The sequence below is a fragment of the Rosa rugosa genome, chromosome 7 (genome assembly GCF_958449725.1).
Source record: "Rosa rugosa chromosome 7, drRosRugo1.1, whole genome shotgun sequence".
NCBI lineage: Eukaryota > Viridiplantae > Streptophyta > Magnoliopsida > Rosales > Rosaceae > Rosa > Rosa rugosa.
The window spans coordinates 6,863,017-6,887,075 of record NC_084826.1 but is presented as its reverse complement, the minus strand read 5'-3'; the positions used below and the strand labels follow the sequence as shown (position 1 = coordinate 6,887,075).

Genomic DNA, 24,059 nt, shown 5'->3' with positions numbered 1-24,059 from the left:
TAGAGACTTCTATCGATGATATAAATAGATGTTGCTTGTGTGGAGGCAAGCAATGTGAGGTCAAGAGCAACTCTAAGGGTCTTCGTGTATAGAAGAAAAGTGAGTTGTGTTCAAGAGTGTGAATAGCTCTTGGGGTAGAGTGAGATAGGGTGTACAAGGGGTATCCATTTGGATACAAGGGCTTGGGTTGGGCATAAACTTGAGCGGTATAATCTTGTACTTATGTAATTTTCTCATTAGTGAAGGTGAAACTCTCCGAGGACGTAGGCAAGGATATTGGCCGAACCTCGTTAAATCTTGTTGTCTTCTTGGCCTTATTTCTTCTTTCCATCTCTACTAATAGTACTTGTGTGGCAGAGGATTAATTTCCTAAAACAATGAAAGTTTAGCAACATTCAAAGAACTAGGATGGTTATCTGGTTTGTCATGTATCGTGTCATCCTGAGGGGAGCTTTTCTTGTTTCTTATGTCGTTCTAAAGTAAAATCATGAATGTAAAAAAAAAGATTAGTAAGAAAAATGCATGCTGATCTTTATTTATGTTAAATACTGTTTACTCCCTATACTTATAGGGTTTCATCGTTTCAGTCCCTGACCTTTGAATTTCACCTAAAAAGTCCCTGAACTCCCAATTTCCTCCCAATTGGTCCTTGCCGTCGCATCCGTCAAAAACTCCGTTATCTTCCCCTAAAAAGTCTATTATACCCTCATTTACTTAAAAAATATATATATTTCTCTTCCTCTTTTTTTTTTTTTTTTTCTTTTTACCTCTTCTTCTTCCGGCTCTTTCGCCTCCTTCTGTTCATCTCCTCATCAAGATGGTTCCAATCCACATACCTTCAAGAGGTGAAATGAAAAAAAGAAATAAAACAGAGAAAACAAATTTTTTTTAAAAAAAAAAAGTAAGTGAAGGCATAATAGATATTTTCGGCAACTTTAACAGAAAAATTTGACGGCAGGGACCAATTGGGAGGAAATTGAGAGTTCATGGACTTTTTAGGTGAAATTCGAAGGTCAGAGACTGAAACGATGAAACCTTATAAGTATAGGGAGTAAACAATATTTAATCCTAACTATATATATAGAGTAAGTTAATGCATCGGTATATCGATTACATTACTTTGGTACTTGAAAATGTAAATTAAGTACTTCATATATGATGTATTTTTTACTTAAGAATCAATAATAGTCATACTACAGTACTTATCGTGACTAGCTTGTTTTGTAAAATTAGTTCTTTACACATGGGATCACTCGACTCAATCAAATCACATATCAATGAAGAACTATTTTTTCCATCCGAACCACTTTGAATGATCTGCATGGGATTGAGTATGTCTTTTTTATATTTATTTATTTATTTTCAGGCAAAAATATATGACAAAATATTCATGATGTACAACATTGTTATCTCTACTACTATAAAGGGAAGCCTAACTTTAGTGTCATAGGTTTCACCAAAATTTTGAAACACCTAAAATACCATATATTTAATAAATTATCATATAAGTATTTTATTTTTATTTTTAAAGGTTAAAAATATAAAACATATTTTTATTTTTAATTGTTAGATAAACATAAAATGAAAACAAACAAAATTAAATGAACAATCACAGTATCACACGATACTCTTTTCAATTATCCGTGTAAACACGCGGGTTAAGGGCTAGTATATATAAATTAATACACATTCTAGTTTTATTGAATAATATGGAAAGAAAACATGTTTACGACAATGAAAAGCTACAAGGAATATTCAGTTGTAAACATGTTAGTATAAATTTTATCGATGTCCTTGAGATTAACATAGATGGTAAATTAAGGAAAAAAATTCAAGTTAAGATTAAACTAGATTAAAAATTTGATTCCTTTTATATTTTACGAATATGGCAACCGGGTCAATAACACTAAATTTGGATTGTTGCTGTCTGTCAATATTGCTTTGTATTTTACTTCTTATTTTGTTTCAAAATCTGGAGTTTAAATTCAAAGAGCTGCACCCATATTAGTGTATTTGCAATTTTTAGTCCATTATTCACTTCACCCTTCTACTCCATCACATTTACCTATCAATCTGACAGGATAATCATTAATATGTTTTGATAGTAGTTGCACACTATCATAAGTACTTGTACCCAAAAATTGCAAAACCTATCTTTCATAGATCACAATAGTTGCCTGCGAATTCAATGCTCTCTATCAAACTAGCTAGAGGGAAAATAGAGACAATAGTCAAGCACGTTTTGTTTACGGCAGGTGATAGAATTTATTGAAACCATTAAAAACTCATCTAACCTATTAGCTTTAGCTAGGGCTAAGCTTTGTCCCCTCATTGTGCTTATAGCAACAACGATGGTAGCGGTATGTATTCTCGGGGACACTTTGCTTCGTAATGGTCGTTCCCAACTCTAAACCACAATGAAAACGTCAAGCACTTGACGACGCTCCTCGCTCCAAAACACCCCCATCACTCCAGATCTCTGCTCCTAATGTTTGCATCGCTTAGGTTTAAACCCATCTTCAAGATATCGAGCTAGAGAGAGCTCCAAGAAGCTTAAACTCTGTATATAACAGTGAAATCCATAACTATACCATCCACAAAAGGACGCTTAGCTAATCGCCACCATCCCCCACCACGAGCTTAAACCCTCTTCTCTCTCTCTCTCCCTTACCCTTTTCTTCTCGGTTATGTTAAAGCTGGGATGCATCCAAAAGGCATAGCTTCGGCGTAGTTATATTATAAAATTCAGATAGACAGAGAATAATAAAGGTGGAAAGAGGGATTCGATTAGATTACTACTTAGGACTTGGGAGCTCGTGTTGGGTTTGAGATTTGAGACTAGCCCTCTAAGGAATCCCAACGCCGCTGTCTCAATCTTTACACCGTTATCTGTTTGGGACATTGCTCCATTCCTTCTCTGCTTAAAGCCTCTTCTTCGTCCTCTTTGATTCTTCATCTATGAAGCATTACATCGAACACCTTACACGCACTTTCATCATCCCCCCAAGAACCAGAACCAGAACCAGAACACTTGATGGCTGCTTGTGCTTTGCTGGGTGACAATGGCGACCATGTCAGCGGCAATGGAAGCAATAACAACAACAGCAGTGCTAGCCACAGCCCGTTGAATTCCACCAGCCAAGGAAGCAGCGTAGTCGAGCAGCAGAACCCGGCTCGGTCGAAAATGGTGAGGAAGAGAATGGCTTCCGAGATTGAAGTGCAGCCCACCAACAACACCAACTCAATCAGAATTAGCAGCAGCAACAATAACGGTGATAATTATATGAGAGTTTCGCGTAATCGGAGCGTTATGCTAAATCCAAACCCGACCCATGACAAAGTGAATATGGTCTCCAACTACTCCACCACTATGCTCAATCTACCAGTACCATCATCTTCCAACAATTTGACCACGCTCATGACGTCAGGAGGTGGTGGGGTTTTATCAACTGCTTCCGCTTCTTCTTCCTCTCCAAGCTGGGGTCCTATAGATCCCTTGTCGCTCCATCACCCGATTCACCAGACACAGATCGCCGCAGCAACCACTCCTCCTCCCGCCGTCTGCGGCTTTTCGGGGCTCCCTCTCTTCCCACCGGAAAGAACTTCTCCTCCGAATCATACTAGCACCACGCTTTCTACCGTCATGGATCAAGACAGCCCCGCCACCGCCTGGATCGACGGCATCATAAAAGACCTCATCCACAGCTCCACCAACGTCTCCATTCCTCAGCTCATCCAGAACGTCAGAGAGATAATCTTCCCTTGCAATCCCAACCTCGCTTCGCTGCTCGAGTACCGCCTCCGCTCCATATCCGAGCCGCCCCCGCCTCCGATCCCTATCTTCAACAGAAGAAGAGAGCAAGGTCCCGGGCTGCAGCTGAATCTCGACTCTAACTCCTCCGGCATAAATGACGTCACTGCAGTTTTCCCTTCTTCAACTACCAGCGGTCACTCTGGTCATCACCATGTGATGAACCAGGAGTTGTTTTTGAACTGGGGAGACACCCTACCCCAACAACAACAGCAGCAGCAACAACCCAACCCTACATCTTCCCCTACTTGCAACGAAAGCAACATCCAGGTTCAACAACACCACATTTCCCAGGCGGTTCACCCACAACAACAGACACTAGATAAGCAGCAGCAGCAACAAAACACTCCATCCCCGGCCGCCGAGTCTACACAAACCACCACTGCACCACCACCATCTACAACAGCCCCAGCCACGCCGTCCCCGGCGGTACTAATGCGAGAGAAGAAAGAAGAGATGCGGCAGCAGAAGCGAGACGAAGAGGGACTGCACCTGCTCACCTTACTCCTCCATTGCGCCGAAGCTGTGTCCGCAGATAACTTTGAAGAAGCAACCAAAATGTTACTCGAGATTTCCGAGCTCTCAACCCCGTTCGGCACCTCCGCGCAGCGCGTGGCGGCCTACTTCTCCGAGGCCATGTCAGCGAGACTAGTCAGCTCCTGTCTCGGATTCTATGCCTCCCTCCCGGTCTCCTCCGCTCCCATCACCCACTCCCAGAAGCTCGTCTCCGCCTTCCAAGTCTTCAACGGAATCAGCCCGTTCGTGAAGTTCTCCCACTTCACGGCGAACCAAGCCATCCAGGAAGCATTCGAAAGAGAAGACCGGGTGCACATAGTAGATCTCGACATAATGCAAGGCCTACAATGGCCGGGGCTGTTTCACATTCTCGCCTCCCGGCCCGGTGGGCCGCCCTACGTCCGCCTCACCGGTCTTGGAACCTCCATGGAGGCTCTAGAAGCCACCGGAAAACGCTTAACCGACTTCGCCGACAAGCTAGGGCTTCCGTTCGAGTTCTTTCCGGTGGCGGAGAAGGTAGGCAGTTTGGACCCTGACCGGCTCAACATAAGCAAGAGAGAGGCCGTCGCCGTCCACTGGCTGCAGCATTCTCTTTACGACGTCACCGGCTCCGACGCCAACACGCTCTGGCTTTTGCAGAGGTAACGTCAATCTGACATTATATATATATATACATTGAAAAATCACATCAAAATTGGGTGGCGTTGCATTGCGCTTTTTGGTGTTTTTGATCGATGTTGCATGCTAAAGTTTCAAGCTTTAATTGGCTAGCGCTGACTAATTAATAAACAATTAGTTCATGGGTTAATGCTAGATTGGCCTCCATTGTTGTTAATGTAACTTTTGGTTTGTCTCATTTCCTTATAGTAAACCCGTCGCTGTATCTTTTTCCTTGCTGCGGCCTATAGAGCTGTAGCCAATCCCTTTTCTGTTTTACCCTGAGTTAAAAGTATAGCCAAATAGTAGGCTGTCAAATTGTATATAGTAGAAGAACTTTGTACATTATTGTGGGAGCTATTAGTTTCAGTGATTTGATATGATTGATTTGACTACAGATTGGCACCAAAAGTAGTGACGGTAGTGGAGCAGGACTTGAGTCACGCCGGTTCATTTCTAGGGAGGTTTGTGGAGGCCATACACTACTACTCGGCCTTGTTCGACTCTTTGGGTGCAAGCTACGGTGAAGAGAGCGAGGAGAGGCACGTCGTGGAGCAGCAGCTTTTGTCGAGGGAGATTCGGAATGTTCTAGCCGTGGGAGGCCCGTCGAGGAGTGGAGAAGTGAAGTTCCATAACTGGAGGGAGAAGTTCCAGCAGAGTGGGTTCAGGGGGATTTCTTTGGCGGGAAATGCAGCGACTCAGGCAACCTTGCTGCTTGGGATGTTCCCTTGTGATGGGTACACATTGGTGGAGGACAATGGGACTCTTAAGCTTGGTTGGAAGGACCTTTGTTTGCTGACTGCTTCGGCTTGGAGACCACCTTATCATGCTACTACCAACCCCAACCTTCACTACTGAGCTTCTGTTTGAATGTCTTATTTGTAATCCGTTGCCCGGTTTTAATTTTTGTTTAGTTGAAATCCATCTATTAGGAGGTTTTTGGAAGAAAATTCGGTTTCGGGTTTCATCTATGTGTGCTTGGCATTAAGATTAGTTAGGTGTTGAAATAAAGAGCTAAATAAAAGTATCTATACGTAAGTACCAGCAACACAGAGCCCTCTTTAATAAGCGGACCGGAGTAGGAGTCGGGACTCGAAAATGGGTAATCACTCACTTAAACCAGCATTATTAAGACGAAAAAGTCGGGTTCACAAAGGGATACCAAGGAGAGGTTGAAGGATTCCATGGCTGTCTTGATGGGATTGTAGAGTAGTTGTAACTAATATGAGTGAAAAAGAGAAAATTGACAATGCCCAATTTTGGCAAGGCAAATTGAATTGATTTGTTTCACAGAACTGATACAGTATATAAAGGAAAAAATAGGGATTTGAAATCACCTAAGATAAACAAAAGCTCAAAAATAAAATACAAGCCCAAAAGTCAAAAGGAAGAATGAATTCTCTGGAAGGCACAAGACTACTTGCTTTCTCAACCAACAGTCATTTTATATCACGAATGGTAATTGAATCACATTGGACAAACAAACAATGCACCCTTGCAGTGTGTACAGAATTATTTGCTGCACGGCTTTTCCACAAAGCAAAAATTTTCTTCATATAACTCCCTGGGACTTGGTTGTCCATCAAATCACCTTCCATCCCCAATCCGGTAACTCCAAGCTTAAGCTGCCATCTGGGAGCTCCATCCTTCTGCTCTTCCAGAAAGAAAAATAAATTTTTAAGGTCCTTTTATTTACCAAAAAATTACAACTATGTGTTTGTGAAACTCAGCGCGGCTATTGCTTCCACAGAATCAAATATGCTTTGGAAGCCTGATAAAAAAATTTCGGCACCCACGGAATAGATATCGACTGGTTAGTGCTTCTCAGTCCCCATGTTCTGGAGAATCTATAGCAGTAAACAAGGGCAATCAGCTCACTATGAATTCACATTGCAGTCAGTTAAGAACTGATCGTCTCGGTTCAGAAATTTCTTCCAGAAAACCTTATATTTTGGGATCCCTAAATCAAGCCAAGGTTTCATCTTTCCATTGTAGTGCAGCACCACAGCTTTTATTACTGCAGACATATCTATATTATAGTCATTACCCAGTCCGGAGAGAGCCCACACACCATCAAGAGGATAAATCAAGTCCTTGAAGGTTAGCAAGCTAGCATACAGTGCAGCAGCTTCATTTAGTTCCTTTTGCGTGCTCACCTGCCATTAAGATGCGCAAACAAATCAGAAATTTTGAATGGCTCACGAATAATAGGCTAGACAGAAGCGCACAGATAAAAGTGAAGAATGGGGTCAAGCATTCACAAGTTTCCCTTTTCAGTTTCTTTTCCTATGTTTTATATATGGTTCAATGCAAAGCATCATCAAAACCACAGGTAACTCAGAATAATTGCACTGATCATAGATATTAGGACAACTTGCAATGATACTCACCTCATTTACAAACCTTCGGTAAGTTTCAGTGAGATCAAGTTCTCTCCACTTAACCAGATCAATGACATTCAATCCAGACATCCAAGCACATGAGGTTTTATCAAAACTGTTCTCACCAACGTATCTCTTCATAAGATTACTCAACTTCACAGAGCACAACTGTACAGCAGCATTAACTTTTCCTTCCATGTTAAGGCTCCAAAGTGCAGACAAGTCCTGCTGTACAACAACATCTTCATCCAAAACCACAACTTTCTCCAAATTCGGGAATATCTCAGGAAGAAGATAGTGTGAATGAGAAAAAATAGATAAGTATTCCGTTCTAGCTTCGGCACCAATGCCAAAGGAAACACGGAACTCCACAGGCAACGACAGGTATAATTTGCGGCTGTCAAGCTCCTCCAGGTTTAACACCTGAACTATGGCTTCTTTATAAGTATTTCTAGAGAACCATAGTTTCATCGCAAAGTAATTCTGTTGATCCGTCAGCACATGAAAAACCAGTTTCCCACTTTCCTGAAACATTGCAAATTAGTTATTCAGTGTTTATCACCAGAAAGAAAGCAATTAGCAGTCAAATACATGTGGAAGAATGTCTGAAACATACTTTTGCATGCATTACAGTTGAGTTGATTACAACTGATAATGCAAGTACATTGGTGGAGAGTATGACATAGTGCTGCAATGCAGGATCATTGTATTTGCTCGCTAGAGACTCCTTATCATAAACGGGATTTCTGAAAAATTCCACAGTCAGTCTCATAGACAAGCAGTGGAGACTCTTTGGCATAGTCTGGACTGCAAGTTGGTAGAGGAAGACACTTTGTTTCATGTGGAAATTAGCTTCATCTGCAGTCATATCAAATATTTGTCTCAGCTTCTTATCAACATTATGACATTCCACAGGAAAGGTTTTGGCTTTAGCTATCACAGCATGCATCCTCTCAAGCTTCTTCCCAATCCTGATAAAACAATTGGAATTGTGCTTAGTTTGTTGGTAAGTCAGAGACATTGGCAATACCCAATATCAGAAGAAATTTATGAAAACCAGTATAGGGCCAGCTAAAAAAAAATTTGAAATATCAAACAGCCGTATGACTAGGCAACAACAAAAAATGAATTATGAAATGTTGTGCACTATCTTTACCAGATGGATAAAACATGCAAACTCTGACAGCGGATCTTAAAATATCGATTGTGACAGCCATAGATGTGTAATAGTAGGAATCATTACATGAATCTCATTGACAATGATCAGTGGGGAAATATGAAAATTTGCCATGACTTACTGTGATGGAAGATCAGCATCTGTAGTACTTTCACTAAGAACTTTCTCCAGCTCTTGAATGTTTTGTTTCATTTCACCAGAGAACTTGCGTTGAGATGGAAGTTTTGCAATGGTAGGAAAATATGCTCTTGCCACAAATAGTGAATCCTTTAATCTCTTCACCATAGAATCCTTCATTTCTTCTTTATGTTCTTGCCGCCAACGGCAGTAACTCCCAAATTTCAATTCACATGACTTTCCACTTTCATCAATACCACCTTTGGCATAATCAATCATTTCAACTTTTTCATCAACTTTAGAGTTCTGTAACAAAAAATTAAAATTAGTCAAAACAGTAGAGGACAACTATGCAATAACTAGAAATTGTTAGTGTGTGTGTGTGTAGAGAGAGAGAGAGAGAGAGAGAGAGAGAGAGACAGACAGAAATTGATTCATTTGTACATTTTTTAGAGAAGGGGATTGTGGAACGTCCTGAGGCGGGGCTGGAAACCCTGTAAGTATTAAAATAAAATATAAGTCAATATCTATCAAGTGACAATCAAAGAGACCACCGGACAATATTGAGCTATAAACAGACCTTTTCCTCCTTCATTGTTCTGCACGGTAACCTTTTTTTTGGTTTCATTTTCATCCTTGTGTGAGATATTCTTTAGTATTTCCTGATAAAAAGGAATAAAAGGAAGAGAAAACAATTAGGTCACATGACTTTAGATGCCTGCATCACATCAATTTAAATCACTGAGCTTGTATGTCAACAATAAATATTAAACTGGAAAAAAAAAATTAACTGAATGCCCATCATGCTGTAGAGAATAAATTTACGAAAATGCTCTTCAAACATTTTGAGGCACAACAGATACTGGAAATTAAAAAACAATTAGAAATTTGTTGCAGTCACCCTTAAATGCGAATAGATCAAAGTCAAGGAACTGATTCCCATATCAACACTTAACCCACACCACTGGCACCTCAGTATGTCGGTGCCCCCAAGATACAAATGCTTTAATATGGAAGCAACCATGGCAGAAGGGAAAGAGCAGTTAAACTTAAAAAAAAAATCAGAAATGGAGAAATTTAGGTTTGGAATCAAAGGGAGAATTCTTGAACTTGTGTGATAATATAAAAGATATAACAGTCACCACATAACTTTAGTTATTTTCTTTAAATACAGATTAAATGGCAACATTGAACTTATAGATGAATGCATTTCACACATCAAACCAATATGTAGAAAAGCAACAGAACCATTACATTTTCCTTAAAGTCATTATAGTAGATGTGTCAGAGAATTAGGTAGCTTTCATATTTTGTTTACACTATGTCCAATAACCCTTCACTGCTTTTCATTCAGCATAAAAATGACAGGAGCACAATCCATGCATCATCTTGAACTGAACCTTGACACTCAACCTCCACCATTTGTTAAGGGATGAGAGGTCACTAGACCCAGCAACCGTTGGTTGATTAATTATGTTAAAGGTAGCGAATACCTAGAAGTATAAAACACACAATAAAAACCTGCCAATTCTATAGGACCTGTTACCATGATGAATTAATAGCAACACACACAGATGTTTCAGAGCCTAGTTTGTATTATAGTTGTAATGTGACATGGTTTAGAACTTGAGGACTATCCTAACTCAAAGACCATGGTAGATGAGAAAGTCGAAGAATACCACAGGTGCAGGCGTACAGCCAAAAATAAACAATATGCATAAATGCCCTTCACTTATCCCGCCTTACTAATCTGAAGCGGATTAACAAATTCCTGGAAATAGTTTCTCGTGCACGAGGCCAACTTAAGAATATGCTACAGAAATTGAACACAAAAATCTGTCTACTTTTATCAATGAAAAGAAACACATATCAGTAAATGTTATCTAGAATCTACTCGATGACTCAACTACAAGCTTATTTCCCATAACTAGTCGAGCATTGTGATCATTAAACGTAATACTAACCAAATGCAAATAGCAGTACCACCAACAACTCGACGATAAAGGCAAACCTATGACCATAAGAGCAATACGAAACGAACCTGAAAAATTGGTGGTGCAAGCTGTTTCACAAGATTCTCTACACGCTTTACATGATCCTCCTGCAAGAAATCAAAGTATCTTTCATCTCCGACACAAAACAACAATCATACAAGCAATGTGTGTGTATCCCTAAGATAATTGAACGAAAAACAGACGGCTAGTATGATACCTCGGCTTGATTAGAATTGGTATTGATGATGATTGGTGTAGTATGCTGGAATCATAAAAACAAATAAAGATCAACACAAACAATGCGGGAATCAGAAATCAAATCTTAACCAAAACAAACCAGAAACTAAGTCCTTACCGTAGGCGAATTCGGCTGCTCCGAACCATATCCTGCACATTGCAAACACAAAAAGCAAAAGGTAACACAAATGAGAGAGAGAGAGAGAGAGATCCAGAACTAGAGTGACAAAATCGATTTCGAATCAGATCTGATACAAACAGAAGAAAACAGATCTAAGTGAGAGTGAACCGAGTAAGGTGCTTCACTCACCTTGAAAGCCATTGTGAATACCGAGAAGGAAGAGAAGAGGAACGAGCATAGAAAGCAGAACAAGGCCTAAGACTCCTACCACCAAACCTTTCCATCTCTTCTTTCCGGCGTACGCCATCTCTCTCTCTCGCTCTCTCTCTCGCCGCCGTCGCCTCCTAATCCGATATCATACCACCGTAAATTTCACCATCCACGGCGACGATTCCAACCGCAATTTCCGCTTCTCCTTCGTCTCTAGCTTCTTCTTCTTCTTCCGGTTCTCAAATGCGGCGAACCACTCTTGGCCGTGGAATCAAAAACCGACACGCCGTAAAAGGTGTGGTTCTTCTCCAGCATGTATCATTCAGATTCTTCCAGTATGATTATGCAGCTCTCTCTTTCTCCTTGTCTATGTGAGAGTCTGTGTCACTGCGATTCAAATCAGCCTGGGGTGTACGGCATTCCCTAAATCAGATTCTATAGAAAAAGGTTGGGGCAGAGCTTCACATACTCTTTTTATTCTTACCATCGCCTCTGGTTAAAGGTCAGTAATTATTGCCCCCCACCCCCTTTTTTTTTTTTTTAAATTATTTTTTTAAAGTTTTTGAGTCAGATCCACATCACATCTGGGAGGTTGTCAGTTTGTCACTAGTGACTTTTTTTTTTCCTTTTTAATTTATTTATTTTGTACCTTTTTTTTGTATATTTTTGGTGATACTTTTTCTATTTTAGGGTTCCTTCAGGATGCCCGCCAGAAATAAAATTCTGAATTTTTATTTTCATGGAACTCTTAAATGATAAACCAGTCTCTATCATTCTGTTATTGTCATAATAAATGAGATGGTCTTCTATCATTCTGTTATTTTCATAATAAATGAGATGGTAAATAGAGGGAAAAGCCATGAATATATTTTCGTTTTTGAGAAAGCAATGTCAAAATTTTATGAGAGAATTTTAGGTAGGGCAGACATGTCACATAACCAGTACGCCCAGCCAATCATAATCCATGCAGGGGGTAGTGAGGGATATTTTTGTGTATTTCATTTTAGTAAAATAGAGGTAGTTTCAGGATACAGTTAAGAGACAGAGAAATAGATTTGGCTGGACGTACCAGTCACGTGACACGTCTACCTTACATAAGAATTTCTCAAATTTAAATTCATGCAAAGCCGCATTGTAATGGTAATTCAATTTTTATTATTATGACAAAAATGAGTTATCATATACAAATGTCAGTGGTATGGAACATTGGAAATATGCATTCATATAATAATTAATCAGTAATGCATGTGAATTTAAGGACGAAGGATTGTCAGTTATCATTAAAATCAATTATAAATGTCCAGATTATAGGGTGAGTTTGAGACGCATTTAATAGCTCACAATTCCCCATAAGGGGAATGCTGCTCTTTTCTTTCTAATCCCATAAAAAGAATAAGAACACGAGTATGGTTAACGGCACTCGGCTTTTCTTCCTTGAGGGGCTAACGGTACTCAAAGTAGAAAGAAATGGAAAATCTGTTTCTGGAAAGTAATAAAGTGAAAAACTCATAGTAAAAATGTGATGCCATCTATCTTTCAGGTCTTACTAAAGCTTTTGAGGCACTCTCAAACATTGCAAAAGTAGTAGTATTACATATCTATTTGACAGTTCAAATGTAGAGGCTACATATATTCTTTTCCTATATATATGGATACAGAAAATATCAAAAAATACATGTATGGATACAGAAGGGACAATTAGAAAAGATGAAATTATGAGGAACTGTGCCGCACTGATTGCTATTTCGGTTCTACTTTCGCAGAAACTGTGTATCCGCCACTGTATTCAAAGGCGCTATTAGTGTCAGTCACATCCTTCTTTGGCAAACCGTCGTTGTATGGATGTTTAGGAGCACTTTTTGAAGAATTAAAGTCGGTGGCAGATGAAGAGGCTGATGTTGAGTTTGTATTCATCCCATCATTTTGTAGAATGGTTTCAACAGCCTTGACAAGATCACTCATTGTTGGACGATCTGCAGCTGATTCTTCAACGCATTGCATGGCCAACTCCAAGAACCTCGCAAACCCTATAAGAGGTCCTGAGTTTCTAATGTTTCGATCTATTAACTCCCTCAACCCATAGTACTCTTCATCATCCTTGTTCATTACCATGCGTACCTCACGGACAATGTATTTTCCCTTCTCAATCGGTTGCTTTGCAGTTATCAATTCAAGCATAACCACTCCGAAACTGTATACATCGCTCTTCTCAGTTAACTGTTGAGTCATGTAGTATTCAGGATCCAGATATCCCTGCAAACAAACCGCAGCTTGCAATAAGAACTCAGGCTCTGGCCTAGCTACTTGACGCTTATTGTAAATTTAGCAATTCGAATGAATATAATTGAGAAAGAAAAGAGGAGAAAAAGAAAAAAAAAATGTTTTGGAGTGAATTGGATAAAGCATATTACACTGAATACCATCTTTGTGTGAATGACATAGCTTCCTACTTGGTGTTTACCAGTCGTAATTGATATAACAAGAAATGCTACTGTAAAACCTACCAGTGTGCCTTTGACCTGAGTTGAAACATGCCCTTTTCCACTGTCAGAAACCAGCTTGGACAAGCCAAAATCTGCAACCTTTGCCGTTAAATGTTCATCCAATAGAATATTGGTGGTCTTAATATCTCTATGGATTATAGGAGGGTTTGCAAGCTCATGTAGGTATGCTAGTCCTCTTGCTGAGCCAAGAGTGATGCGGAGTCTTCTCTTCCAGTCGAGATGAATGCCAGATCTCCCTACAGCTCATATTTGCACAAAGTCCATCACTACATAATATAAAGGTATTTGTCTATTTTCTATAGTCTATACTATCACTAGGGAATCATGCTTTTATTGGCCTTGGTGGATGTACTACTTGTAAATATACATATGTATAAATTAGCTCATAAAGAAACACAGGTGAACTAGCTGGAAACTAAACAAAGTGATGATTGCATTCTGTCTTCCACTGTCAACAAGTTATCTCCAGGCATATATTAGAAACCTAGAACTGACCTGATAAGCTTTCCCTAAGTGTTCCATTAGGCATATATTCGTAAACCAGCATCTGTTCTCCTTGTTCAAAACAAAACCCGACAAGACCGACAAGATTTTTGTGATGAACTCGTGAGAGCAATTCAATTTCAGTCTTGAACTCAAGACCACCCTGCATTGATCCTTGCTGAGCTCTTTTGATTGCCACAACTAGTCCATCAGCAAACATGCCCCTGTAAACCTATAGATAACCAACCAAAAAGGAAAAAAAAAGGTAAGTCCTACATCAGCAACCTGAAGCAGAATTTTATAGATGTCAATAGAATATTTGAATATTTACCTTGCCGTAGCCGCCGGATCCTATCTCATTATTGTCAGAGAAATTATTGGTGCACTTCTTAAGCTCCTCATAAGAAAACCATCTTGCTCCCTTTAACTGTGGTGCACCCCCACTATCTTTTCCGCTGGGTGCCCAAGAAGCTGAAAGATACAGAAGCGTAATGATATCAGCCAACATATTACTAATATCTAATATTGTACATTTGAAACATACTGATGCCAGAATTTCAGTCCAGCCAATTATTATCAAGAACAATGACTGACCAAATGGTCTGCTTAATCCAATGGCTCTTTCTGCACGTCTCTTTTGCCGAATGGCATATATTCCGACTCCCACCAAGCCCAAAACCAGAAAGGTACAACCAATTGCTATCCCAATGACAACACCAGTGCTTACAGATTTCTTATGTGCGGCTGAAACAAGTTGGATTCTCTTAGTCAGTTCACTTAATCCTCTAATGACCCAAACATATATATGTAGTAAAAATATGATTCAAATTACCCCGGAAAGTATAAGGAGCTGGAATAAAAATATAGGGACCAAACTCATCGGGCGGCTTGTAAGTTTGATTGCTCAGATCAAAACCAATCCTCAGAATCTCTGACCGATTAAAATAGGTTCCCATAGATGGAAAGAGTGCCAACTGTATTTGAAGATAGTCATCAATGTTGAAGAAAGGGTTCTCAAGAGCAACTGAACCAGGATTGAGGCCAAGTTTCGACCACAGGCTCATTTCTAGGGAGTGAAACTTATTTGCATCTGATAAATCCCTGAAAGTGGGTGCTCTAAAGTACAGTGTTCCTTCAAACGGATATGCACACTGACAACTCTGAGGGCTGAGCTTCTGATCCTCCGGGCATTTAGCGTTTCCACAACTAACGGTAGTAGAATATACTGTAGTTTGCGGAATCTGACAATAAGAGAGACCAGTGGTTGTGTTGCACACAGGGTTCCCTACAAGTCTGCAATATGGAAAAGTGACAAATAAGAGGGATGGCCTGGTGAATATATTAATCATAGAAGAATCAGGATAACACCCATGAACTGACTTACATTAATGAATTTTTGTACTCATAACCTATAGTGACTTGGGAAATATCATTGTTCTGCAGATCAACAACATCTAATTGTGCACCGATGCTATCACCCAAGTTCAGTGTGTCGTTAAATGCATTATTTTTCAGTTTCCTGTAAAATAGAGAAACATGAGTGGACATTTTCCTAAAATGACACTAAAACTTCAGTAATATTTATTTATATATTGACTTACACTTGCTGTAGATCTTGTAGGCTGAAAAGCTTCTCTGGCACAGTACCTTGAAGTGGTCCATATTCTATAACCCTGGGTGCCATAAAATTAGAGAATTTCAACAAAATTTCTAATATCATTTTCAGACTTGCCTTCTATAAGAGTAGTTAAGAGACAGAGAGTTTTGTGCGACCCCCTATGGACTTACAGAGTGGTGAGTACGGGTAAAGCTGAGAACCAACTTGGTGCTTCTGATGGGTCAAATGAGTTGTTACTAAGGTCTCTGAAAAGTAAACCATTATGAGGTATCAGTACATCTTGTCAGAAAACTGAAACTAGAAATGACAGCTTTACACCATCTACTCACACATAATTGAGGGAGTTCATTCCAGTCAAGTCGGGCAGAGGGCCTGTCAAATTGTTAAGGGCCAAATTTCTGGAAGAGAATATAAAGTCATGTAAAAACGGATTAGTCATAATTAAAACTGTGGTAAGAGAACATCAGAGCATTACAAAATTTATACTTACAATTCATTGACATTTGTAAGGTTGTTAATACTTTTTGGGACTGGTCCCGTCAGAGCATTTCTATCAAGCCGACTGTTGCATATAAGAATTTTTAAGTCCAACAATTGTCATGAAGCAGATACTTATATATGGAAGAGAAATCAGGTGTTTTTACTCACAGAGCCTCAAGAGTCTGAACTTGTCCTATTGTTGATGGAATAGTCCCACTTAATTTGTTTCCATCAAACAACCTGCAATTGAAGAATGAAAGGCAATTAGATGAATAAAAATACCGAAGATACTATTGGATCATGGAATCAACTTACATGTGTATCAGGACCATCTCAATGCTGAATAGATGCAAATAGATGAATATACAGAACAGAAAATGATAGATTGGATCATGGAATCAACTTACACATGTATCAGGGCCATCTTAGCGCTGAATAGTGTGGCTGGAATTGAACCTGAAAGCTGGTTCTTGTTGAAATGGCTGCGTGTTCATAAATCAATTTAAAGTTTAAGCAATATGCTGTGGCATAATTCCAATTAAAATATACTAAATCACAATGGAGAAAGAGTAGGGAACAGGAAAGATACTCACAAATGTTTAGCTTTCACTAGTTGGTCCAAGCCTGGGGATGTCATGGATGAAACTGGGATAGGTCCAGTCAACTGATTTTCCGCAAGGTCCAGCCAGTAGAGTTGGGAGAGTTTACCCAAAGAAGCAGGTATTTTACCAGTCAAATTGTTTGTATTCAGAGCCCTGAGAAGCACCAAAGATTTTATTAAGTTGAGAAAAGGATACTCATTTTGGTTTATGTACTAACAGTATGATTATCATTCTAATTCTTACAAGAAGGTTAGCTCTCCAAGATTTCCCAATTCATCTGGAATATTGCCAGTGAATTTGCAGCCAGCTAGGATCCTAAAAGATAAAAAGAGTCATGTATACTTATTCGACAAAATTTGCATTGCATATTCAAATTCAAAGGTGGAAGACCAAATGAAAATTGCTTGCTTATGTGTTCTTACAGAATATTTAACTTTTGCAGCTGCCCTAATTGTGGAGAGAGAGGACCAGTAAGTCCAGGGTTGAATGAAAGGTCCCTGCATTGTTAACATGTTTCAGATTTCTATTAAAAAAGAAAAAATGATAAAGGATGCGATGCAAATCAAGATCTAGAAACATCAAGATTAACTGATATTGCAAAAGAAACATGTTTTGTGCATATGCTTGGATATTGATTGGGTTGCAGTGGTTCAATTCATTATGTGCTGGAAACATAATGCAGGTACTCTTTTGATACTCACAAGGATGTTAATTCAGTAAATGCCCCAATGTCGCCACTAAGATCCCCTACCAGGCCCATGCCTGATAATCTCCTGCACACAATAAAGGCAGAACAGGTGATAGTTACTAATTTGTTCAACAAAGTGACCATTGCATCAAAACATAAAGATAGAACAACACTCACATTGCAGTCACACTGGATCCCTGATTGCAGGTGATTCCTTCCCACCCACAGTAATCACTTGACCGGTCCCAGCTGGGTGGATAATTTCGCCACACGGCCTTTAACGATTGAAGCCCAGCAGCTGCTGAACACACGCTGATAAATCAATCGGCTAGTTTTAAAAAATAAAAGTATATGCACATGTCTAAGATCTTCATATTAAAATCAATGTTTTGCCAAAACTTTTAAGAACAATAAGCATTAGACGAGCTAATAACTAATTCAGAAGCAGAAACATGAAGATATGAACAACAAACAATATATGATAATCCAGTTTGCAAAAGTCAACGTTTAAAACAGAATCTCCCCTAGTTAGCAACATTACAAACTATACCAACCCCAAATTCCCACTAACATGAAAATATGCAGAACAAACAATGATAAACCAGACCATACCGTCATCGGAGAACACCACTTGAATCCCAGAGCACAAAGCCAGAAACAGCAGCAACCTCATGTTTGCCATGGTGATGGAGCAAGCAAAATCTAGTAAAGATGTAAACTTTAGGTATCTGGACGGCTGATCAGCTATCAAGAAGCCTCTGTCAAAACCCCATTTCTAGAAAACACCGAGATGTCAAAAGCACTCAACAAAATAAACGACTCAAGTCTTCCACTATACCAACCCCCATCAATGTGTACATTTGCAAGCCCCCACTAAATGACCAAACTTGCTTGTTTCTGAGAAAAGGAGGCCTCTTTGGTGAGTTGGGTTTTCAACCCTGTGTAAGAATATACCTGCAGGCACGCTGAGACAGAAAGATAGAAGCAAGAAAAAGCAAAAAGCTTTGGATTGGCCCTTTTGTGCTTCTTTTAAATGATTAATACTTGTCTTAGAAGCCAAACTTTTAAGCACTAACACCAACCGCAGTCATCATTATTCCCCCTCCCCAAACAACAAAGCGATGTTTTACCGGTTCCTCCGCCCGCCCGCGCAGCCCAAGAAGACAAAACAGAAACTCCAAACCTCTACAGCAACGACTCTCCAATATTCTCACTGCGGCCAAAACCCAAGCACTTGCTATGCGTCCCAATTAGCACGACCCATTAAACAAGTCCTTCTTATACAACTTGCACCATAAACAAAAGCCATTCAATGGTCACAGTTGGCTTTAGGTGGAGGAGGGTCCCCCATAAGATTGACATCAAATTCAAGCTTCTGGGTCTGGACCATTTCTCCCTCCCATGAATTGATGGACCTGGGGTTCTTCACTATTATTATTTTCGTGAGGAAGTGGATAATGACACAATCCAATGTCTCCGCTACTAAATGCAATGCCTCCCTCTAGAAGAGACTGAGAGGGCCTTTTCCTAAACGTAGTGTCCTTTTCCATCTTTTCTTACGACCCAAGCAAATGTTCACACATTAATCAATTTCCAAATAGGAAGAATCCTATTCAAAAATGTCTTCCAATTAAAAAAAAAAAAAAAAAATTAGGGTTCTAGGGGGAGAGACCAATTCTAAAAAAGTAAAAAAAACCGTGACTTTTTGTTTAAGAAAGTCAATAGTGCACGAGGTTGTCTAGGGTTGACTAGGCTCGACCGTGTCCTACAACTGCGTAGCTCACAAAAAGGAAAATGTCTTTCTTTTTTTTTTTGTTAACTTCCTGTGACAAGGGACCAACGTCCAATTAACAAACTAAATACAAAAATTAATCGGAAAATCATGGCCGGCCGGCCAGTTTAGTTCAAATGGTCCTCATTTCCGATGATGGGTGAGCAGTGGATTGTTATTTGGGGGAGGTAGACCCGTGCCCTATGACTTTTGAAGCTGCATGCAAACCACGTAAATGTTTCATAAAACTTGTTTTCTTATTTAATACCAAAAAACGTGGTGGCAAATTCGTTAGCTTAATTAATTTGTGCTCGATAATAATTTTCTTTTTGGTTGATATTGTACTGTCCTGTTCATTAAGCTTCAATCCACATGATTTGGTCACCCAAAAGGAAGAAAGAGTAAAGGAGCTAGAAAAGGATTGGAGAATGAAGGACCCAGAGTTCTAGTTTCTTTATCAAGTGGCTCGGCCTCAGACAGCAACTCCAATACCCTAAAATAACTGACTTCTTAACAAATACCAGATATGAGTGCGTGACTGTCTTCTAACTGATGTTGTACTAGACAAACAGTTGTTAAGACAACTATCTACTTCACATTTATGTCAGCAATCTCCTCTATCCCAAAGCCAATAGCTGTCACACCTGGATTAAGAGCAATCATTCACTGTCTTTAGCTAACAACAGTCTAGTTCATTTTCTCCTTAACATTTAGCGATCGAGAAGGCCAACATCTGAGGTTCCTTGGAAACAAGAGAAACCACATAACTTTCTGGGGGTATGTACCGCTCGGGTACTTATGCACCGCAGCATGCTGATTTACGATTACTAGCTATCCGAACTCCATGTTCCCATTTTTTAGGCTTTGTTACTGTTGGGGGAACAAAAGTAACCTTTAGACCCTCAAAAGGATGATAAGCAAGCTGCCTTAAGAGCTTTCGGGCTACGAAAGGTTTTCTGCTACTAGTCCATGCATACAATAGATATTTTAGAACAAGCTAGTAGCTTGGCTGGTTTTGATGTTTCAAAGTTAAGCACTGGACATGAGGTATTCATGCAACAACTTTGTCAAGGCAGAATGAACAAAATCAGTTCAGAAATTTAAAAAACAAATGGGAGATCAGGAGCTTAATTTCATCCATAAACTTTCATAGGTTTCCAGAATCTTTCTAAAATTTCATTCAAGTTAGATATATGAGACAAATTTTGAATCCATAGAATAGAAGGCTTTATTTGAAGAGAAAGAATTAAATAATTCCCCGTTTACAAGATTGGCTTATAATTTCAATGTAGTTCTCATGAGGAGGTTTAGAAAATCCTATAGAAGATGTTGCAGCACCCTCTTTATTCCAAATCTTGCACCTGCTCTCATTTTCATTTTTACTGACACCAAGTAGTGTTTGATAGACTACCGGAGCATATCGGGTTCCCTTTAAGTCTGCAATATGTAAAAGTGACAACAAAGAGTATTGATCAGGTGAAATATTTACAAAATGTCTCCAAGAAATTAAGGTCAAGGCCCGTGATGAACTGTCTTACATCAATGCATCTTTGTATTCTTCTCCTATAGTGAGCTGGGAAATCTGATTGTTCTGGAGATCCACAAGCTCCAGTTGTAGACTGATGCTATCGCCCATGTTTAATGTACCATTAAACGTATTGTATTTCAGTCTCCTGTCAGAGTTAGGAAAAGATGAATGAATGACCAATTTCCTAAAGCTAATATCAAAATTTGATGCATTGCTTCCTTGGAACTTACACTTGCTGTAATTCTGGAAGGCTGAAAAGCTTCTCTGGCACAGGCCCTTGAAGTGATCCAAATTCCATAACCCTGAGAAATTCAAATGAGTAAGTCCAAATTCCATAACTCTGGAAGGCATTGTCCTTCAAAAAATAAAAATAAAAAGATACAAAGGCATTGCCTACGAAGGACTTACAGAGTGGTGAGTGTGGGTAAGGTTGAGAACCAAAGTGGAGCTTCAGATGGGTCAAATGAGTTGTTACTAAGGTCTCTGAAAATTATATCAGTGAGATCTATCAGTAAAATGTTAGAACATGTTTGAGGAAAACTGAAACCGAAAATGACTGCTACATTGCATCTACTTACACATAATTGAGAGAATTCATTCCAGTCAAGTCAGGCAAGGGGCCTGCCAATTTGTTGTTGGCCAAATTTCTGAAAGAGAAAACAATATCTTATAATGTAAGATTATGATTCAAAAGAACAATGAGCATCCTTAAGAAGTCGATACTTACAGTTCATTGACATTTGTAAGGTTGTTAAGGTTTGAGGGGACACTTCCGGTCAGAGCATTTCTATCAAGCCGACTGTTAAAGACAAAAAAAGATAGTGAGTCCAGTAATTTGTCAAGAAACTGATAATAAAAAGGGAACAAGTTAAAATCAATGTGGAGTTTACTTACACCATCTCAAGAGTTTTAACAAGTCCTAATGTCATTGGAATACTCCCAGTAAAATTGTTTTCGTCAAGTAACCTAGAATAACAAGTATTAGATGATAAAAGCTACAGAACACATGACCTCAGTGATAATGTTAAGGGATCAGCTTACGCATGTATCAATATCATCTCGGAGCTGAAAAGCTCGAGTGGAATAGAACCTGAAAGCTGGTTCTTGTTCAAATGGCTGCATGTTCATAAAACCAAGTTAATGTTTATGCAAAGCAGTAGCAGATCGCAACTAAATCATTTTCATTTGTCATAAAGCTGTTCGGAAATGGAGAAGTACTAACAAATGTTTAGCGTTTAACAAGAGGTCTAAGCCTGGAGAAGTGGATGTCGAAATCGGTAGAGGTCCGCTCAATTGATTGTCTGCCACATCAAGCCAGTAGAGGTTGGAGAGCTTACCTAAAGAAGGAGGTATGCTACCAGTGAAGTAATTTGTATTCAGAGCCCTGATAGAGGAGAAGAACCAAAGGTTTACAACTTTACATAAAGTTGGGAAAAGAAACTCTCAGAATTGGTTTATGCATTAACAGTATGAGTAACATTCCAATTCTTACAAGAACGTTAGCTGTTCAAGATTTCCCAACTCATCTGGAATGTTGCCACTGAAGCTGCAGCCAGCTAGGATCCTAAAATAACACACGAGTCATGTATACTCTTTCAGCATTAAAAGATATATGTTGCACTGCATGTACAAAGTTCAAAAAGGCAGAAAATATGTATCAAAATGGCTTTAATTTGCCTACTTGTTCTTACAGGATATTTAACTTTGGGAGATCCCCTAACTGTGGAGGAAGAGGACCTTGGAGTCCAGGGTTGAATGACAGGTCCCTGCACAGTATTAAAGTCTCAGCTACAATAAATAAATCTCATGCAAGATCAAGTGATATCAAAATTCTTACATACTAATAAGTAATATTGTTCAACTGGCAAGCATAATGCTGGTAAAAATTGGACTACTATAATAGTACTCACAAGGAGTTTAGTTCAGTGAGTCCCTCAATGTAGCTACTGAGTTCCCCTATGAGGCCCATGGTTGATAATCCCCTGCACAAAAAAGCAGATCGAAGAGGAGCAATTCAAAAATGTGCTCAAGAAAGAAACATCGATTATAGTCCTTAAATACCAGAGTATATCAGTCATATCCAATTTGAAAGGTAGAACAGTTAATAGTACTGACAATGCAGTCACCCTTGCACCGCTGCAGCTGACTCCTTCCCATGGAAAACCACAGGGATCAGAAGAATTATCCCAGCTCGGTGGCGTGTTTTTCCAGGACACTTTCAAGGTATGGAGCACAGAAGCTGGATTGGCAGACATAAATCAACATCTTAATTTATGTGTAGGATGTTCATTTTACAATCAAAGTTCAGCTAAAGCTTCAATACTATTTTGAATTATACCAAGATTATTACATGGACAATATGAGAAAGGATGATTCACATGATATGGCAAGATCATTTCCTAGTTTAGACATATAACGTAGTCCAAAAGCACAAACTACGTACAAAACTCAAATTTCCCATTAATTAGGTGAAGAACATAGAATAAGCATTGACATGTGAAGACTTAAAGACTATACCATCATTGGGGTCCGTAAGCGAGGAGATCACATGAATGCCTGCAGAATATAGAGCAGAAAAGAGCAGCAACTTCATGGTTGCCATGGTATCTGATTCAAGTCAAAAGCACTCAGCAACTACAGCTAGCCCTTGACTTTTCTAGCTTGATAAGGAATTATTATTTCTGAACAAAGAATTGCAGATAGTCAATTTGATATTAACAAAGTAAACTGTGTAACTTTGAGGTTTCCATCGCCCGCCCGCCCGCACAACCCAAATGGCCAAGGAGATAATACAAAAGCATGTATTTTGAATATGTACAAGTAGAAACTACAAACAAAAGGTGGCAGCATCGTAACATTGAGTTTCACATAATTACTTTAGGGAGGGAAATCCAAAGTATAATTGTATACAAATTAATGAAACGAAAACTTGATCGAATTCTGAGAATACGAACTGTTCCTCTGTAGTGGCCTCCATCCTTGCTAATATGTCGTGCGTCTTTTGACCAAGACCAGGTTCATGGCATCGACAACGACTCGCTTCTGTTATATGGGCTGGCACTCTATAGTAGACGGATCTATGTGGTGGTGGGCTATATGGGCTCAAGCCTAGACAGCTTAAAACGACCAAGTATATGTATATCTATCTAATTTCAACCCATAGC

The 24,059-nt window shown here is 39.3% G+C and overlaps 4 protein-coding genes across 4 annotated transcripts; 1 reads left to right on the top strand and 3 right to left on the bottom strand.

The window, feature by feature from the left end:
• Positions 1 to 2,337: 2,337 nt before the first annotated feature.
• Positions 2,338 to 5,951, top strand: LOC133722630 (protein SCARECROW). The gene is made up of 2 exons (XM_062149503.1): positions 2,338 to 4,968; positions 5,383 to 5,951. The coding sequence occupies exons 1-2, from the start codon at positions 3,035 to 3,037 to the stop codon at positions 5,840 to 5,842; spliced, it is 2,394 nt and encodes a 797-aa protein (XP_062005487.1). The 5' UTR covers positions 2,338 to 3,034; the 3' UTR covers positions 5,843 to 5,951.
• A 262-nt stretch (positions 5,952 to 6,213) lies between these two features.
• Positions 6,214 to 11,704, bottom strand: LOC133721135 (probable galacturonosyltransferase 7). The gene is made up of 10 exons (XM_062147671.1): positions 11,201 to 11,704; positions 11,009 to 11,040; positions 10,871 to 10,915; positions 10,701 to 10,760; positions 9,240 to 9,321; positions 9,104 to 9,153; positions 8,664 to 8,965; positions 7,982 to 8,336; positions 7,375 to 7,890; positions 6,214 to 7,140 (listed from the first exon to the last, which is right to left on the bottom strand). The coding sequence occupies exons 1-10, from the start codon at positions 11,316 to 11,318 to the stop codon at positions 6,862 to 6,864; spliced, it is 1,839 nt and encodes a 612-aa protein (XP_062003655.1). The 5' UTR covers positions 11,319 to 11,704; the 3' UTR covers positions 6,214 to 6,861.
• A 1,026-nt stretch (positions 11,705 to 12,730) lies between these two features.
• Positions 12,731 to 18,856, bottom strand: LOC133723879 (leucine-rich repeat receptor protein kinase HPCA1). The gene is made up of 19 exons (XM_062150748.1): positions 18,209 to 18,856; positions 17,774 to 17,897; positions 17,610 to 17,681; positions 17,331 to 17,405; positions 17,152 to 17,223; positions 16,900 to 17,061; positions 16,714 to 16,788; positions 16,475 to 16,546; positions 16,317 to 16,388; positions 16,156 to 16,224; positions 15,997 to 16,071; positions 15,810 to 15,881; positions 15,593 to 15,727; positions 15,041 to 15,501; positions 14,803 to 14,952; positions 14,540 to 14,679; positions 14,221 to 14,440; positions 13,726 to 13,961; positions 12,731 to 13,474 (listed from the first exon to the last, which is right to left on the bottom strand). Exons 1-19 carry the CDS (start codon positions 18,276 to 18,278, stop codon positions 12,962 to 12,964), a joined length of 2,865 nt encoding a protein of 954 aa, XP_062006732.1. The 5' UTR covers positions 18,279 to 18,856; the 3' UTR covers positions 12,731 to 12,961.
• A 1,630-nt stretch (positions 18,857 to 20,486) lies between these two features.
• LOC133723881 (leucine-rich repeat receptor protein kinase HPCA1-like) lies at positions 20,487 to 23,647 on the bottom strand. The gene is made up of 14 exons (XM_062150751.1): positions 23,413 to 23,647; positions 23,011 to 23,134; positions 22,806 to 22,877; positions 22,587 to 22,661; positions 22,388 to 22,459; positions 22,118 to 22,279; positions 21,937 to 22,011; positions 21,790 to 21,861; positions 21,623 to 21,694; positions 21,474 to 21,542; positions 21,304 to 21,378; positions 21,126 to 21,197; positions 20,906 to 21,040; positions 20,487 to 20,804 (listed from the first exon to the last, which is right to left on the bottom strand). The coding sequence occupies exons 1-14, from the start codon at positions 23,495 to 23,497 to the stop codon at positions 20,747 to 20,749; spliced, it is 1,218 nt and encodes a 405-aa protein (XP_062006735.1). The 5' UTR covers positions 23,498 to 23,647; the 3' UTR covers positions 20,487 to 20,746.
• Between the last annotated feature and the right edge of the window lie 412 nt (positions 23,648 to 24,059).

What these genes read in the sequence shown, in the direction of transcription:
- LOC133722630 (XM_062149503.1), top strand. Translation starts at nt 3,035, where the DNA reads ATGGCTGCTTGTGCTTTGCTGGGTGACAATGGCGACCATGTCAGCGGC. An exon ending in ACGCTCTGGCTTTTGCAGAG is followed by an intron (nt 4,969 to 5,382) that starts GTAACGTCAATC and finishes ATTTGACTACAG; the next exon opens with ATTGGCACCAAAAGTAGTGA.
- LOC133721135 (XM_062147671.1), bottom strand. Translation starts at nt 11,318, where the DNA reads ATGGCGTACGCCGGAAAGAAGAGATGGAAAGGTTTGGTGGTAGGAGTC. An exon ending in GAACAATGAAGGAGGAAAAG is followed by an intron (nt 9,154 to 9,239) that starts GTCTGTTTATAG and finishes TAATACTTACAG; the next exon opens with GGTTTCCAGCCCCGCCTCAG. An exon ending in GATGCTGATCTTCCATCACA is followed by an intron (nt 8,337 to 8,663) that starts GTAAGTCATGGC and finishes TTGTTTTATCAG; the next exon opens with GATTGGGAAGAAGCTTGAGA.
- LOC133723879 (XM_062150748.1), bottom strand. Translation starts at nt 18,278, where the DNA reads ATGGCAAACATGAGGTTGCTGCTGTTTCTGGCTTTGTGCTCTGGGATT. An exon ending in CTGCAAAAGTTAAATATTCT is followed by an intron (nt 17,224 to 17,330) that starts GTAAGAACACAT and finishes TTTATCTTTTAG; the next exon opens with GATCCTAGCTGGCTGCAAAT. An exon ending in TTACCCGTACTCACCACTCT is followed by an intron (nt 15,882 to 15,996) that starts GTAAGTCCATAG and finishes TATGGCACCCAG; the next exon opens with GGTTATAGAATATGGACCAC.
- LOC133723881 (XM_062150751.1), bottom strand. Translation starts at nt 23,497, where the DNA reads ATGGCAACCATGAAGTTGCTGCTCTTTTCTGCTCTATATTCTGCAGGC. An exon ending in CTTGAACAGCTAACGTTCTT is followed by an intron (nt 22,280 to 22,387) that starts GTAAGAATTGGA and finishes CTCCTCTATCAG; the next exon opens with GGCTCTGAATACAAATTACT. An exon ending in GAATACAAAGATGCATTGAT is followed by an intron (nt 20,805 to 20,905) that starts GTAAGACAGTTC and finishes TACATATTGCAG; the next exon opens with ACTTAAAGGGAACCCGATAT.